Below are 18,912 nucleotides of genomic sequence, written 5' to 3' on the forward strand. Positions count from 1 at the left end.
ACGGCAGCCCTGCTGTTGTGTAGTTTGGTGTCACTTTCTATTCAGTGCTTCTAAAACTGTGTTTGTTTACGTTGTAAATACAATCAATTGGTTGCCAAGGAATCAGCTGTTCGCCATATATTTCTTCGGCTTCTTTCCTTTCCATGTGCAATCTGTGCTAAGCAGACAAGTCGTTCAGTCGTGTGAAATTAAAATATTTGTGGCGCCAGTTAAGTTCTTGTGAGTTAAATTAATAACTATTACAGTCTGAATGCCAGGCGACGCTAACATGGAAGAATTGTGTACAATACTCGCTAAAACGCGTGATCCGTCAACGCAAAAGGAACAAGATGAGGTGATAATTTAGCAGCACTCATTTATTACCTGTGACCTCGTACACACAAATTATGGATATTTTATACCGATTTTATGCGATTGCGTGAACTTAATCCGCCTACGCTTACGTGTATTTTAAATCTTTTGTTTCGTGCAGATATTATTGCAGCCTTTTGCATACATACAACAAATACCTGGCAAACAATTCCGTTCAGAGCTGGCCTTGGCATTCAATCACTGGTTAAATATTCCGGCTGAGAAGTTGCACCAGATTGGCGAAATTGTGCAAATGCTGCACAATTCCAGCTTACTGTAAGTCTTTTTTACTGTCTTCTAAAGCATGTGGAATGCCTTTTAAAGCACTAAATGCACTAATAACTGAGTGAGTGATAGATAAATCGAGTGTGGGAAATGGAGTGGCTGCTCATACAAGCTGGCTCCTTCATTCGAACAGACAAAAATGCACATTGTCATGTTTACGATTAGTTGGAGTGATATGGATGTGTGTTTGTGCATATATTAAAAAATCTGCCGCATATATAAAATTAAGATTATATGCATGCTGTACATATGTACATATACATATCTATGAATGTGCGCCAATAAAGATTTTATGTATTGTTATTATTTTTAGGTGTATTTTTTTGTTGTTTGCTGCCTTTGTGTTTTGAGGGTGGTGCCCTGTTTCATGTCAATTCACACTCATCATCAACAGTTTTGTTTACATTACGATTTGTGTGTATGATTTTCCATTATATGTATATTTATCTGAAAATGAAAATATGCAACTTTAGAAATAATTGCGCAGTTTTTATTTCCAAAACCTGCCGCTAATTTTGTGGATGACAGGTTCGGTAAAATTCATATGCAAGGCACGTAAATATTATATTTCCAGCTAAAATTTTCGACTGCGAAGACACCAACGAGATTATCAATAGTGAAATCGAATTGTATTTACATATGAGTTCTTCGAAATCAAATTTAATTGCCTCATAAATCTTTTCATCCGGAAATATTTTACAGGCAAAAATGTAATTCACATATTTATTCATTTATTTTTGTAACAAAACAAACTTATTTTATTTGTTTGTAAGACAGCTACATATTTATTTAAAGTGGTTTCGAAAGAAATCAATTAAAAAATTTGTTTTATTCGGCGCTGTCGCAAAATTCTTTTAACATTTTATCAAACTAAAAAATCAAATAATGTACACGACTATTTTTATGTTACCATTTGGTGTCATTAGCCACAAATAGGAGGAGGAGCTCGGCCAAACACCAAAAAAGGGTGTACGCGCCAATTATATATCATTTTGGCATTTCATCGAGATTCGAACCTACGTTCTCTCTGAATTCCGAATGGTAGGCTCGCACCACCCCATTCGGCTACGCGGCGGTCGCGATTACCATTACACTTAGCTTCGAAAATTTCACTGTGGGAATAATGTTCTTATTTTTTTGGGCTGTTAGCGACTTTCTCTAAACTCTGTTGGGTTCATCGAGGTTATGTAGCATTATTTTTGTTTCATCAAAAAAAAAAAAAGAAATACAAAAAAAAAAACATCCACATATTCACACATTGGGTGGGAAAAGAGAGTTGGAGCAAAAGAAAGTAGTTTGTCAACGTTAGCATGTGATAGTAATAACTTTTTTCTTCAACTTGTTGAAAATTTTTTAAGGTTTGAGTTTTAAGAGAACTCCTCGGACAATTTGTTGATCTACTTTCACGGTCTTTGAAATCTGCGGCTAACATTCTAAGGCTCCATGAAGAAGCTCCTCATAAAAAAAATATCTGCCGTTCGGAGTCGGCTTGAAACTGTAGGTCCCTCCATTTGTGGAACAACATCAACACGCACACCACAAATAGGAGGAGGAGCTCTGCCAAACACCAAAAAAGGGTGTACGCGCCAATTATATGTATACATATATATATATATATATATATATATATATATATATATATATATATATAATTATAACCAGGTAGTGATAACCATATGTTTGATCAGAGCAGCTAATCGCTTTGGTTATGGCTATGGCTAAGGTACTGCACTACTAATTGCAACTTAAGGTTGCACTGCAGCTTTCCATTAATTTGTTTCACTATTGACCTTTCCATTCTTGGTGTTAGCTTTTTGGCATGCCACATTTCAGCTGTTTGTTTTGCTGACTTACCTTTGTACTACTAATTGCATACGACAAATTGTAAACAACGAAAAAAATGCGCTTTTGGTTTTCGTTGATATTACATATTGCGCGTTCATATAACTATTTTTGTCTACAGGATCAAATAGAAGGCTCCAGCAAAGTGCTCTGAAAAAAAAGATTCAAAGTAATATGCCCTAATAAAATGAGATAGCGTTTGGGAACCATAGGCTTACAATTAAAGCAAACTTGTGTAGAAACTTCAGAACCTTTGTCACTATAAGGGGCAAGTACGCGTTACAGGATTTTTAAAATCCGCATCCTTTTCTAAAAGTGTACGCAGCGTATTTTATGATGTTGCACCAGCAATCTCCTTAGTAACAGATAGCTTTAAAAGACAATAGTATGCATAGAAACAGACATGACTAGATTAACTCTAAACATTCCTCTATTCACTTTGGACATACATACATACTTATGTATAATATAAGTATGCACTATACGTTACCTAATTTATCAAACTCTTAACAATTCAGAGCAGTTACATTTAGCATTTACTCCATATTCAAATCATATATTTAATAATCTTATGTTGGCAGTAGCCTATCTGCGCAACGTATTTGGATTCCATATACTCCTATGTATGTGTATATGCAATACTTCTACAGAGTGCGCCATCTCGAGCTTCGGTATGCAAATATTGAATAACTTTAGCAACTAGCAAAATTGAATGTTTGTTGGTGTTTTTTTATTTGATTTTGTCCTTTACAATCTGTTTCAACTGCACTTAGAACACAACATCCAACAAATGACCACCTTTACGAGCCACACAATATTGTGCTCTTTTTTTCAAATTTTCCATTACTTTTGCTAGCATTTCGGGTGATATTGCCTCTATTTCAGATCTAATGTTGGTCCTGAGCGCTTCCAATGTAGTTCCAATAATCGTTGAGTTATTTGCACTTTGTAGGGAAACATGTGAAGATCCTCTTTTGAAATCCTTCTAAGAGCGATTCCTTTTATGTTTAGCTGCTGGGCGCGGTGACGATATAACAGATTTGGGCTTTTCAAAACACTCTGCTTGACAGTTTCAACAATTTCATTGGAGCGTCTTTTACGAACTGAAACACGTTGATGATTTGCGACAGACCCCGATTCTTCAAAATTTTTAGTCAGATTGCGTATGGTGTTATCAGAAGGCACTTTACGACCGCGGTATTTTCGACGGTATGCACGTTGAGCGAGCACAATTGAACGACCATTTTCCAAATACATGGTCACAATTTCCGCGCGTTCTTTAGGTGTAAAGTTATTCATCGTTAAAATTGTACTGAATTGACGTTTCAAATTATTTTTTCTCAAGTCCCTCTGACAATGGATAGCAAAGTTATTCAATATTTCCATACCGAAGCTCGAGATGGCGCACCCTGTATATTGGTGTAAACGCATTGCGCAGAGAGATTACTGCCAAAATACGAGTGTTGGATATGTTGGATTCAGCAATCAAAGGAAGTTAGTTTTGATAAAAAAGCACATTTTGCGTATGCGCAGGTTTCAAATGCATTGGTGTCGGTATGCTCGCTGTATGTTTGCTGACTACACTTGTTGATACTTCTAGTATAGAAATATTACATATATTATTTAAATACATACTACATCTGTAAATATGTAGATATACATGCAATAAGAATAATCATTAAAGCCATCGCTCTGAAAAGTTATGTATAGATATGCATGCTTGTGCTTATGTATGTATAAAAATACGTAAGCTATTACATACATATGTATGTATGTAGAGAAAAATAAAATTGAATAAAATGTTGCGGAAGCTGGAAGCGATAATTGCCCATTGTGGCATATTGACTGAAGCGCTCTACAGCCATAGTGTGGCAATAATCGTAGAAGTAAAATGAAATGTGATGTAAATATGTACTTGTACATATGTACAGCGAAACCTCGATATAACGAATGCTGATAAAAGGAATCTAAATATTAGTTTAGGGATAAAGAAATCATTACTTTTGCGTAAAATTTTTGGACAAATGACTTAAAACTGTTTTTCAGTCGATCTACATCTCCTGGGCGATGCTACAACTACTAACATGCCGGTCAACTTCGATTATTTCTGTGATTTTATAGACATCGAAATTTTTTAACATCCAAAATGCATGAACGGAATCGACGAAACCAAAATTGCACGTAATTAGCTGTCAGTATCGGAGTCATACACATGAGCGGTTTGAGTTGCGTTTTCGCCTTTATCAAAGAAAAGCTGTAAAATATACTGAATTTTCTTTTTGTTGGCTTCCATTGTTAACGTTTTTTAACTCACAACTGAATGGAGCAAAAAAAAAAAACAGCAAAATATTTTTTTATATTAGTATGAAATGTCACTTTGACAACGAGCATACACTTTAAACTTTTAACTACAGTTATCTTCCGAGAAAATAATGGATTTCTTTTTCCTAAAACTGATATAACAAAATATTACTAAGTCCCCTCGAAATTTTCCATTCAAGCAATACATAGTCATAGAAATTCTGATCTTCATGCTCGTTCGGAATACCATATATTCGAATTGACGGTTAAAGTCTCGTAAGGAAAAGCTTACGGACATAGAGAATTCTGAATATGTATGTATGTTGCGGTTAGAGTGCGTAGAAATTCACACAAATGGGGAAAATCTCTCAACGCCATTCACTAAGCAGCTGCCAGCACGATTCTTATGGTGAAAGCAGCTCACAACTTGCAAGTTTCACTGAAATACCCTGTGGATAGCTTCCAGCGTGCTAATGTGAGAAGGCGAAACTGCTCGGACGCTAATAAACAGAGGAACAATACCCTGTTTCAATGGAGAGCACATAAAATTATTTGAGGAAAATTATAGCGCCAATCAAGAATATGAAATGTTGCGTTGTCAAAAGGCGCTATATAATGGAATATAGTGCGTTGAGTGCACATTATCAGTCAAGCTTTAATTGTTATGAAAATTTTTAATGATTGATAATAACAAATCAAAACTGTATTTGTTTGATTTGGAAATGAAAACTAGAAAAAACTAGTAAAAAATACTTGTAACGACATATAAATATATTTTTCATTGTGCCGATTTTTTCATATTCTATAAATATGCCGAAACTTTAGATATAACGAAGCATTTCTCAAACTTCTTCAACCTCGTTATGTTGAGGTTAAACTGTATACATTGAACGTAGCTACATATAGGTATATTTATATGTGGCTTCAACATGTGGTTACTTCAACAACAACCGCAACTGCTTCGATTAAAAAAATTCATATGATAGAATACACTTGCTTCACCCACCAACTGTGAATGCATTTGGAAATATATACCCTGCAGGAAAAACAAATCGAAGAAAATTTGTTTTTGTTTCTCCAATTTACTACACAACTTTATTAAAATTTAATTAAAAAATTCAATTGGATAATTCACTGCCCCATCATCGTTCATAACGTTATGAACAGATTTTGATGTTGTAACTTCTTTTGGCATTGGATTGGGTACCAATGCTCTGGAATACTGATTTGTATCAATCATACATGATAGCGCCGGGTTAAGGGGGGATTCTACAGTAAAAATCAAATTTTCATGGATTTTGTTTTCATACTTGTATTAATTTAATTAGTAAAAAAAAGTTTAGGGTTACATAAACACAGGTCTTGAGTGTACAAAAAAATTTTTTAAATTTATTTTCATTTCAAAATGGCAGCTGTACAGCCTCTCCCCCGAAACGCCTTTTGAAATCTGCCCACACTGTCGCGCATTTAAAAAAAATCTGAAATGAAAAAAACCAATTTTTTTTTATTATATATCATTATTTTTAGTTGTTAAGCCTATTACTTGCAAAAAAAAAATTTTTTTGTAAAATTTTTGAAGTTTTTTAAAAAATCGACATTTTTTTGTTGTCATTTTGTTATTAAAAAAGGGGTTATAAATAATAAATTTTTTCTTACCATAGCTTTAAAAACTAGTAAATATTGTTAAAAATATACTATCAAAGTTTGAGCTTGATATGTTAGTTTTTCACGGAGCTGTGATGTGGGCAATTTTGAAAACGTGGTTTCGAGAAAAACACTCTTAAACAAGCGCATTATCAAGCGCATATGACCGTAAACCGCTCGAGCGCTCAGTTTATACCTGCTTTGCTAAAACTTTTATAACTTGAAAACTATTCAAGATTTCTTTTTAAGATTTTCATGGAACATTCTGGAGTTGTTTCTGAGTATGTTTCAACAAAAAGTAAAAAATCGATTTTTTTTAAGTTTTACAGTAGAGGCCCCCCTTAATTCATGTACTGATTCTGAACACATCTGAAGTGCAAAGCAGTAGTCAGGCCTAGTTTACCGCAGTGGTAGTCCTTGGTCGGGGAAAAATTGCAGTCATTCCGGTACGTAGAACCTGCAACTGCAGGAATCATTACTGCAGACACTTGCCTGAGACTGAGCTACATCTCTCCGGCTATACTGCCGAGAACCAGGATCAAACACGATTACAATATCACCTTGATATTCAGAAAAATAAGCTTATTCCTGAAAAGTGATGTTATCGCCTTCAAATTAGTACTCTCCAAAATGCACTGCATTTATACTAGCGTTTGATTTAGGCCTCAAAACGTCTGGATCTCTATTTTCGATATGGGCTATAGCGCCGTCGTCGATTTTTCCATTACTTCCTTTCGGCTGTTAAAACGCGTTCTCCGTAGTGGCTTTTTGACTCGATCAAATTGAAAAAAAAAAAATCCTAGAGAGCCATATCAGGTAAATTCGAAAACTATTGGATGGTATTCGATTCGTTCTTGGTCAAAAATTCATGGATAATAATGGCACTGTGCGACGGTGCCAAGAACGAATCCAAGAACTTAAGAGTGTAAAGTAATGGAATATTTTGATTTCTCGTAATATGTTTTTTGCTCCATTGTTAATAGAATTTAATTCGATTCGTTTAGCGGGAGGTAAAGAGGATAGCCCAATTATCCTTTTGAAACATGGATGTTTCGATATTTCAGAAAAAGAAAAACTATTACAATTCCACGATCCAAACGTCACATTTCTCTTATTGACGAAGGCCACATTATTTCGTATGGTAGATCATTGAAACTGTATTGAAATAAATTTACTGAAAGAATTTCATGTACAAATATTTTGACCTAAGTTATGTATGTTAGAACTTCAGCAGTAGCTGGTCAGTTACAAAACGCACATCTACCGGTTGCGTTATGTAGTAAGAGCAAAATTGAGACTATATGCAAAGGTTTATTAAAATTCGTAGTTTATTGCAGAGATAATTTTTTTGTTTAATGTCAAATTTTTTAAAAGTTAATTGCCTAAAATTTTGTAATATGTAACTATGCAACTTCAATAGGAATTTTGCCACACTATTTCCATCTAAAAAAGAATGGAATAAGGGATTCTCTCTAAACAACTTCGATACCACAGTCTATACAGATGGCACTAAAATGGATTGTGGTGTCGGAGCTGGTATATATTCTCAGAGACTTGGAATTGAAAAATCTGTGCGTCTCCCTAAAACCAGTAGCGTCTTCCAAGCGGAAGTACTAGCAATTGGGGAAGCCTGTAGGTTACTAATCGCAGATTTCTCTTTTAAGGGCAATATCGCTATTCGGATAGCCAAGCTGCAATCCAGGCGCTGGATGCGACTATAACAACCTCTAAAGTGGTGGAGCAAAGTAGGAATGGCCTCACCAACTTGAGTGAAAACCATAGCGTAACCTTAATTTGGGTCCCGGGACACCGGAACATAGAAGGTAACGAAAAAGCTGATGAACTGGCAAGAGGGGGATCTGCCATGAATAGCGCTCTTGCAGTACCAGTACTCACTTCACTAGATGCGGTCAAGAATGCAATTTCCCTAAAATACCTTCGAATTGCAGAGTGTAGATGGAGAGACCAGACGAAATGCAAAATCAGCAGAACGTTATGGCCCACCTACAACCTCAAGCAATCGTCGACATTAATAAACATGAAACGACGGGACACCTGTAGACTTACGGCAGTCATAACTGGCTTCTGGTCTATCGGAGAACAAGCCGCCAAAATGGGCATCCCTCACAACACATACTGTCATAGTTGTAAACAACCGGAGAAAAAAGAAACAATCTTCCATTTTCTCTGTGAATGCCCTGCCCTATGGAAGGACAGAATGTCAACCCTGGGCAAACCGCTGTTCGAGAGTCTCGAGCAGCTGTCTGGCTTAGACGTCAACAACCTAATAAGGTTCCTAAACCGCACAGACTGGATATAGTCCAGCTGTAAATAACTGTTAAACAATTTGGTAACGAGGATGTGGCAACAAAATGGTACGGAAGCGCTAGTTGGATTCTGGATGAATCACCACTCTAACCAACCAACCAACCAACCAACTATGCAACATTATAATTACCTCTCTTTTTCCTCACTGTTGAAAGTCGGCAAAAATTACTTCGTTTAGGAAATCTAATGGCGGCCTTAGACTTCTCTCAATACTACCTTTTTTGTCCAAGGTACTTGAGCGCAAATAAATTCTTTTCTGAGTCGAAATCTGTTGGCCAATCGGTACCAATCTGGTTTTAGATCCAACCAAAGCTGTATAACAGCGCAAGTTAGGGTAGCGGATGAAATCAGACTCAATATTGGCAATGATCGCGTAACTTTATTAACACTTGTGGATCATTCCAAAGCTTTCGACACTGTTAATCACGAACTTCTAGCCTTGAAACTTAGCAGCTTGATGTAACTTCTCATCGACAGGATTACATTTAATAAAATCATACCTCAGTGATCGCTCGCAAGCTGTTTGTGACGGTGACAATATGTCAAACTATTTATCCGTAACCAAAGGTGTTCCCAAGGCCCTCTATTTGTGTTATATTATATATAAATGATTTACTGCCGCCGTAGCTGAATGGGTTGGTACGTGACTACGATTCGGAATTCAGTGAGAACGTAGGTTCGAATCTCGGTGAACCACCAAAATTAAGAAACAGGTTTTCTTAATAGCGGTCGCTCTTCGGCAGGCACCCAAAAAGGGAGTACGTATATACCTATATATGTATAAATGATTTACCACACTTTGTAAAATATTGTGACATTCAAATGTACCTAGCTGTGTACGATTATATGTCAGCTGTGCTTTTGTATCCGTCAACATTTTATTTATAATCTCAACCCTGACTTAGATCAATTCAGCAAGTGGGCCTGTGTCAATAGGTTAGCGATATTTATAAGAAGGCTTTCAAACTCGAGGACTGCAGTGAAGTGAAATTGAACAACAATTTGTTGACACAGTCAGAAATCTAGGAATAATTTTCAATACAACTCTATTGTTTACAGTGCAATAGGCAAGGTCTGTGGAATGCTCCGTTCATTATGGGCTATTCAGCACTTGACTCCAATGAAAATTCGATTGCTTTTAGCTAAAGCATTTCTGTTATCAACCTTATTGTATGGATGTGAATTGTATGCCAATCTGTGTCGGATTCAACTTAATATCCTCTACTACAACATCGCCAGATTTGTTTATTGTGTAAAACGTCGCGATCACATATCAGTTTTTGCCTTAAAACTATTTTGTATACAATTTTATGATTTATTAAAAGTAAAATGCCTAATACTGCTTCACAAGATTATTAAATGTAGTGAGCCCAAATAACTTGCCAAATGAATTCAATTCACTAGCCCGATCATTTAACCTGTTTAGTAAGAAATACAGTTGGCTTGAATCTGAATGTCAGTTCTTCATTTTTGCTGTTCGTCTTTGGAATGCTCTACCACAAATGAACTCTTGCATTATTTTGCCCACTAAATTGCTAATTGGCACGGTCACGTATATGTACTTTAAATACTTCCTTGTTCTTATCCTCCCACTTGCACTTTTTACAGCCTACTATTTCTCCTTGTCAAATCTTTTTCTCTAAAACACCTCTATTTATAATGTTGTTTTTAATATTTTAGAATTCAGCTCAAACACTTTAAATGGTTCTGTATTTGATTAATAAAATACATAAATTAAACAAAAAGATCCTGTTTTTATAAAATTTGTTATTTGTCACTTACTTCAATTCGGTTGTTATAGCTCCATATGCTCCCTACAGTGTGTATTATGTATGGATTTTTTTTTTAAATGAATGAGTGAACGCGTAAATGTGCACATGACAGCTCATAACGCATTGAAATATATATGCGCCGGCCTTAATTGGCCGTTAAGGCCTTCCACAACACATTTCAATTTTTACTCACTGTCTCAGCCCTTCGTTAACAGTTTTATTGATCTGCTAGTTATGCCTTCTTAATCATATTCGTATTCCTCGGCATTTGTTGCTTTGTAAATATACATATGTATGTATGTATGTACATATGTTTATGAGTAATTGTGGGTGAACTCTCGTTGAAAAATTTATGGCGCTGTATGGCTATGGTATCGGTTATTATCAGCCTATCGGTGCTTTTGATTTTGTATTCGTTTTATTTTTGTGCTACATGAGACGTGGCTCCAATGTTTGGATGCGTTTGTCATACATGATTGAGTCTAAAAAGCTTATTGAAAGAAATATTTCCCTCTTTCCCTACCAATTCCATATGTAGCTTCGTCTGGTGTCAACGGGCAATCATATTTCCACAGGCGAATTTAACGGCTGAATATAAATATTTTAAAGCATTTAAGAGTGTTCATGGCTATATCATTTTTGTTTTTAATTTTTATAGAACCACAAAAGGTAGGTTTTTTTCTGGAATATACTACCTAAACGACCTTCTCACTCGTTATATATGTATATTTATGTACCTTGAATGGCTTTGCCTAGCCACTTTTGTACTGCAATTCCAAGATTTTAATTGTGCGCATTTAATTCTTCATTGTGTAAGTTTTTCATTTTTATTTTTATTTGACAGGATCATTAAAGTTTGACTTTCTTTTTCGTTTTGTTTTATTTTGCCGGCTATCACGATCGCCCCACAGAGAGATATTTCTGAACTGTATACAAAAAATTGAAATCCACTACGAAAATGGTAGGTCTATGAAAACTACATTTCGCAAAATTGTGGGTATTTTCGGTCGTTATGTTATACTCATTCAACATAACCCGGAATAAAAAAGTTAATAAAAAGTTAAAATAAATTCCATCTGACTCTGTATAAGAATATCGCAGCTGTAAGCAAAATCACTTAAGTAGTGAGTGTTTTTTAGCTGCATGAGAACCATCGATATCGATAACTATGGTTTGACAGCTGAGAATGGCAAATCGTGTTCAAATTTCTATTCAGTAAGGTTAGTCAAACCATCGTGAATCGTTTGACGCCAGAATAACGCTTCCAAATTGTTGAATTGCAGTTCCCCTAGCTCGAAGAGCACTGTCGGCATCATCGGCCCTTTTTACCTTCGGAATGAGGAAGGAGCTGCCGTTATCATAAAACAAAAATGCATTCCAACAATATTTCTGTTTTGTATTATCATCTTAAGTTGTGAAGACCCAATAGATCAAAATTTGTGTGTTAGAATTTTTGTTTTTCGCTATTGGTTGCCAGATGTCGGGATATGTGGTTTCAACAAGACACAGTCAATTTATTGCAAATGAAATTCCTGGGAAGACAAATTTACCAATATTCCGCATCAATTTGATCTTTAAAATCACGAGATTGTCTGTGGGATACGGATAGAGTTTATGTGAATAAACCAAAAGCAATTGAGGCTTTGAAGGCTAAAATTCGATTCAAAATTGTCGATTATAGCTAAATGTATTATTCATTAGTTGTGGCCCCTCTACTACACATGTTAATAGACAAAAAAATTATTCCCATTTAATTTAAAAAATTAATTGGAACTTGAAAGGCCCTTTATATAGGGGAATGTTCATAGATACGCATTTTTATATACTTTTTCCTTTACGTTTAATTTCACAGAAATTATCAATTGGCATTTATGAACAAATATACATATGTATGCAAATACATTCTTATGCATATACACATATAAATAGCAGCCAACATAAAGATTCCCATTCATTGGTGACAATTCAATTGCAAAGCTTTTAAGTCGGCCTTTATCTTTTGTTGTCTGTTCCTCTTTTGCTCGATTTTAAATATTTTTTCTTGACTATGACTATGACTCATCCATTGTGCGCTAGCCAAGTGAAAAGTGTGTGCATATGTTTAAATATTAAGCCTGGCCGATGCCCAAGAAATCATAGTAAATTTTCTTGATGACCAAATTTAATTTTTCTTCAACTTTTTTTCGCTTTGCTTGCTTTTTGGCACTCGTTGACGGTTTGCATGTTATGGTATCTTTCCTTAAAAGTAATATTCTATATCTACCAACAACTTAAGTACCTGCTCTGTTAAGTTTCCGAATATCCAGAGTTTCCATCGCAATAGAATTAACTCAACAGCAAGGATTTCAGATGATTGCCAGAGATCTTTGTAAGGGTCATCTGCAAATTTCGTATGCTCACAAGTATTGATCCTTCTATTTTTACAGAAAATATATTAGCTTGGGGAAAAATAAATCCATAATTTTTGGGCAAAATTCAAAACTTTATTTAAATTTTTTCGAATTACGCGATTTGAGTAAATTTTTTTGTATAATTTGTTGCTATTTTAAAGGTAGCTTCATGCAAAAAACTCTAGTAAGCGATTTTCACAATCTTCTCTTGATACCAATTTCTTATCAGGAAGTTTTGCAATGGTAATCGCCACATACGTGTGTGGCCTTGCATTGTACTGGTGGAACAGTACACCTCTTCTGTTGGCCAATTTTGGCCGTTTCCGGCCAAGCGCTAGCTTCGAACGGTCCAGTTGTTGACAATAGAGATCTGAATTTAGTGTTTGGCTAATCATAAAAAATGATTCCTTTCAAGTCTCACGAAATACACAGTAAATCATTCCTGGCCGTTAGCCCTGGTTTGACCACCATTTGACCTGCTTCGTTTTCGCACAATATCGTCGTATGTGACCCACTTCTCATCCCCAGCGACCATCCGTTTAAAAAATGGGTTCATCCAGTTTGGCCAAGGCTTCGCAGATGGAAATTCGATCCATCATGTTTTTTGATCTTCGTTTTTAATCCAGCTTTGCGCAAATGATTTAAAACTATTTTATGGTAGATTTTTACCACCTGGGCGATGTTACGAATATTAACATGCTGGTCAACTTCGATTATTTCTGTGATTTTATCGACATTTTTTTCCCTCGCAACCAATATTTATATATATTTATTCGAAGTATAACATAAAAGAATAGGTATTATAAAGAATTAAATCTATTATTCCCCACATTAAGTTCTGAATATTCTTCAATATTAGTGGACAGTGAATCGGTTAATATTTCTGATAATGCACCCTAGGCCTTTGTTGCTCCGTTCAGTCCTTCGGAAATCCGGCATTAAGGTAATAAGCGAATTTGTGTAAAGCTAGATAGCACATGGAGTACCCAGAGCATTCATGCTCTATTCGATATTTGTCCCTTTCTCATAATACAAATAATATATGGATTTGCCTTTCTAGTTTGAGCCCGACAGTGTGGATGAACATTTTTATTCTACCTATTTTCCGCCTACTTACTTAAATCTTTCTACGATTGTTAGATAATTAATGAGGGAACCAATTTTTAAGTTTCACCATCAAAACATGCATATCGTCCCCTTAGTATAACAATAGCCTATGTGCTCATAGGCTATTATTTTTTTATTGAATTTTTGGATTCTCCATCGTCGATTTTATATGTGGTCAAAATTTTGTCAAATTCTAGTTCCACAAAGTGGGTCAAAACGTCAGTCAAAAATAATAAATATTTACAGACATAACGAGATTTGAGTGAGAGCTACTTTCGACAAAAAGTTTGAAATTCATTTTCTCAAAACATCAAAAAATTTATAGGCTATTTTAATACTAAGGGGACGATATAAACCTTACATTTTTAATAGATTTTAGGAATTGGGCGCCGTTGAAAACTGTAAACAGTGGCATTTTGTAATTAGGAAAATCTTGAGAATAAAAGAAATCCCGCTATAATATCATACAATGACTTCAGCGTTGTTTTATTTGAATTATGAATAAAAACTTCTCACTGTAGACATACTTATGGTACTGCTTATACTGAAAAGTGAATAGGAAATGTCCTTAATCCACCTTAAAAGCTGTGTCACGCTATTGTCGATTTCTTCGCTTTTACCTTTACGCTAATGCTACTACCTACCCACATTCATATATAGGTACATGTAAGTTTGTTCTCCGACTGACTGGCTGGCTTGTTAACTAGCTGCCTGTGCCATCATCGTGTTTAACTGATGTTACAGGCATCCTCACACAAGTATTTTACAGCTTTCAGACCATGCAATATTAGCTCATAGTTTGCAAAGTGAACTAGCAATGTCTTTGCAGTGACAATGCAGAGGATTCTAGTGCGAGTGTGCGTGTGTGAGGGAATGACACATTTTAGACACACCAACAAAGCTAAAGAGTTGAAAGAAAAATCCGGATAAAAGGGATATGCCGACATGTTTATACCCTAAGTACTAGCGAACAGTTTCAGAAGTGGTGTGAGACTAAGCTGTTTTTGCAAAATTGTGGTCTTATTCTGCATGTGGATCTAGCTTACGGAGTGATCTCTCCTGATATCCCCTAATTTTCACGTTTCGGCAGGATTTGTCACTGTTCGTTTCTTCTGGGCGTTTTGGTATTACATATCCATATCTATTTCCATTCTTTTTTGCTGATATGCACAACCGTTATGTGAACAATATTATAATATTCTGGTGCATAAGTTTGTGCGTTTATGTAAAATTCCTTTGTTGCGTTTCGTGAGTAATACCGCTTTATCGAGATAACCACGGTAACAGAAAAAGGGGCCTGTTTGAAATTTCACGGAAGCACTCACCGACGAACAGGATGTAGTAGACTAAGCTATACATTAATATGTTTAATAAAGTAAATATGCTTTTAATGATCGTTACGGGGTTTATTGCCCTTTTTACTAGAATTTTTCTTGGTAATTTTGACGAAAGTAGCCGCAATTAAGAAAGCAGTGGACTGGTTGCTCGCTTCTCTAATTACTGTTAAGTAGGTAAATATCTACTTCGACAGCTAAGCTGTTTTGCGTTCGAAATTAGTCGCGGAATGCCTGACTTCTCTCTCGATCGCATCGAAATGCTTCGTTTTAAGGCTCATTTGGGTTCCCAGTCACATTATTATAGAGGGAACTGCTGGGCTAGACAGTTGACCCTGGAGACGGCTTAATCGCAATATGAGATGGCAACGGGTAGAGCGGGGGCGCTTGAGAGAACTTCTAACACAGCTATCGAATTTGGTGGGCATCCTTACCGGACATTGTCCGTTAGGTGTCCATGCGGTGAGGTTTGGGATTGCTTCAAGCCTTTTCTCCAGAAGCTGTCTGGAGGACGAGGTGGAATCACCTCAGCTGCCCAGCTCTCGTCGGACAACGGTTTAGAGGTATGGGCTCTCACTTTTTCGCTACACTGGCAGGTATAGTGAGTTTAAATATCACACACTTGGTGAAATTCATAAGTAACTTGAAGCGATTCATACGAACTTAAATCGCCACTGTTGGTCGTCATCCTCGAACCCAAGCTCCTTCTTCCTTTTTCTGCCACCTCTCTGTTTCGTCCCCTTCTCTGTTTCCCCTCCCCTCACCTTGTATGGTATCACAACGGAAAAATTTTAAATTTTTGTCCAAGTGAGCCCCTCGCAAGGCCAGCCATTTAACCTAACCTACAGTACTTGGTTCAAATGATAGCCATTTGTAGCTTTTTTTAATTACCTACAGACAAAATCATTAATCCACCACAGTGCAGTGCAGTTGTTCAATTCTTCCACTTGTAAAATATTTGCAAAAAATTTTGAAGCTGCAAGCAGCGAATATCTTAACATGCTCCCTCACGGTGGGCATCGAATCCAGTGTTCCTTTGTTCTACTATCATATCTTATCCCATTTCCTATACCGGGGATACAAAGACCTTTTAAGCTGCTTCGTTTTGCTATCGCAAAGAAGGAACTTCCTATGCGTTTTTCATCCGCGTAATTTTCTTCATGATTAAATCTCAATGGTCACTCAGCTATTTTCTGAAAAGTGGCCAACATAAAAAAGGCGTTAAATTCAAATGCCAAATACCCCTAAGTTCAGAGCAAATATATGCTCTCTAAATAAGAGATTTCGAATTCAAGTTAACTAACTGGCCTCAATGTTATATGACTACAGTTTACTTGTCAATGTAGCGGGGATCTCACAATTAACATAATCTGTTAAATTACATACCTTTAACATTTTGTTTCATTGATAGCAGTTTCTACACTTCTAAATATCTACTTTTATAAGCAGGCTGTTACAGGTTTGCAACTGTGCTAAAGGTGGCTTTGCTATATGTATATATGCATGTAGCTAAACCAAAATCTGCAATTCGTTTTGCATTTTGCCTTCCATTGGTATGAAAATAGCCCCCTAAATTAGCCGGTATATAACTAGTCCTCTTGCGAAATTATCTAAATTTTTACTAAGTAGTATCAACATCTCAATGTGCGAGTTTCATAATAGCAATAGTATGACGCTTACGGTTGTCGTAATGAATGAGAAATAGTTGTTGCAAAAAACACCCAAAGAAGATGTAAGTGTGAATTTTTGCATTTTTTGCGCTCAGACGCTTTGATAGCGCTTACAATAATAACTTGGCATTGAGCGAATGCAAATACTACATACTATGGCAGGATGAAAATAGTTAAGTCCTTTATGACGTTTTTTATCTGTTTTGCCAGATTGTGCAATGGATAGTAGCTTGGATATTTAGAGGAGCGTAGTATCTGTGAGATTTTGTTTGAAAACCGTATTATATTCTGCTGCTGCGCCATTTGTATTTACACATTACCTTCTTATATCCGCGCGCACTTGTACAAACGGGTATTACAATTTTTCTTCACCTACGCTTATATCTAATATAGCACACAGGAATCGAGATAAACATATATGTAGGTACATATAAGTATTTACAAAGATACACAAAGCAAAGCCTTATAAAATAAGAAAAAAAAACGTTACATTATCCAAAGTCCGACTTAATACAGTTGGTTTACATGTTACACTTTATTCAAGGTAGTTTGGTATTAAAAATAAAAAATAAATATTATTGAGATTGAATAAAACTACACCTACTTTTTTATATACTAAGACTATGTATAACTTCCATTGCCTGTGGGTTTGTTTGATTACAAAAATTAACTGCCACCCCAAATTAAATTCTTTACAAAAGTTCGGTCCGAACCAAATTTAGCACTTCCTTACTTGCTTCTGTGTAAATAATGAATGTCGTTTGCAATTGTGCATCACTCTTAATTCATGCTTCTATTGTCAGTGTTTATATACTTTTTCTTTGAGTTATAAATTCACACGAACAATGCGGCAATATGATTTCTTTTAATTACTTAAGTAGCTGCAGCAATTATTTTATGCTACATTTCATTTGGCGCATTATTGTGTTGTCCGTTTTTTTTTTTTTAATTTTTTGTTATCGGTATATTGAGTGAGTGTTTGGCTTTGTTCTAATTTTTGGCATGACTATGATTATAAATAATAAAACTTTAAATATTAAGTATATAGCAACTAATTCATGCATATTTAAGCTGTATTTACGAAGAGGCTAAGAAAAATTCGTTTAGTTGCTAACTCTGAATAATTTGATTGCCAGATGATTTGGCACAACTTTGCTATATGTCCATTCTAGTTTAACTGCATGGAGTCACAGCATACACGAAGTTAATATGGAGCGAAGAATACACGAAGTTCCGGAAGCAGAGTTGGTGAAAATTCCACCGCTAGCAAGTGATTCAGTGTGCTAAATTTTACAGTTTTCCGCGCAACTTCAAGCTTTATAAATATTTAATGATTGTCAATTAGCATACGGAGAAAATATTCCATTGATTGTGATCGCCTTGAAGTGGCTCTGTAAATTACGGACCGAAAATGTTTCAATGAAGAACGAGTATTGTAAGGGTCACCCAAAACGTGGTGCTAATTTCGTAAATGTGGTTCTGACGACAAACGAAATTTAGAGAATACCATTCCATCACGAGCTTCAAATACTGTTCAATTATCCGGATATTGTGATGACAATAAAGCTTAACCGTCTACGGTGGGCTAGTTACATTATAAGGACAGACGCAATATACCCGCCAAAGAAAATTCTACTGGTTACGTGCAGAAGAAATAGAGGCAAAGGAAGACCAAAACTGCGATGGTTGGATGGCGTAGATCGGGATGTTGAGCTATTTGCTATTAGTCGTTGGAGAACTCAAGCGAGGAACAAATTGAACTGGAGATAAATGTTACAATAAGCCAAAATTCGGCCCGTGTTGTTGAGCTAACAGTGATGATGATGATGGTTCTGACGAATATCCTACGTTTGCCTAGGAAATAATTGCTAAGGAATTGGGATTAAAT

The 18,912-nt window shown here is 35.8% G+C and overlaps 1 protein-coding gene across 2 annotated transcripts in view; it reads left to right on the forward strand.

The window, feature by feature from the left end:
* Positions 1 to 111: 111 nt before the first annotated feature.
* LOC128862369 (terpene synthase) overlaps positions 112 to 18,912 on the forward strand; it is a 28,127-nt gene continuing 9,326 nt past the window's right edge. Inside the window, exons 1-2 of one of the 2 annotated variants that reach the window (XM_054100946.1) lie at positions 112 to 334; positions 473 to 627. In XM_054100946.1, coding sequence (XP_053956921.1) covers positions 251 to 334; positions 473 to 627 — 239 coding nt within the window. In that variant the 5' untranslated portion in view covers positions 112 to 250. The remainder of the gene's footprint in view (positions 335 to 472; positions 628 to 18,912) is intronic. The other variant, XM_054100945.1, reaches the window with a different exon arrangement.

Source organism: Anastrepha ludens, chromosome 4 (genome assembly GCF_028408465.1).
Source record: "Anastrepha ludens isolate Willacy chromosome 4, idAnaLude1.1, whole genome shotgun sequence".
NCBI lineage: Eukaryota > Metazoa > Arthropoda > Insecta > Diptera > Tephritidae > Anastrepha > Anastrepha ludens.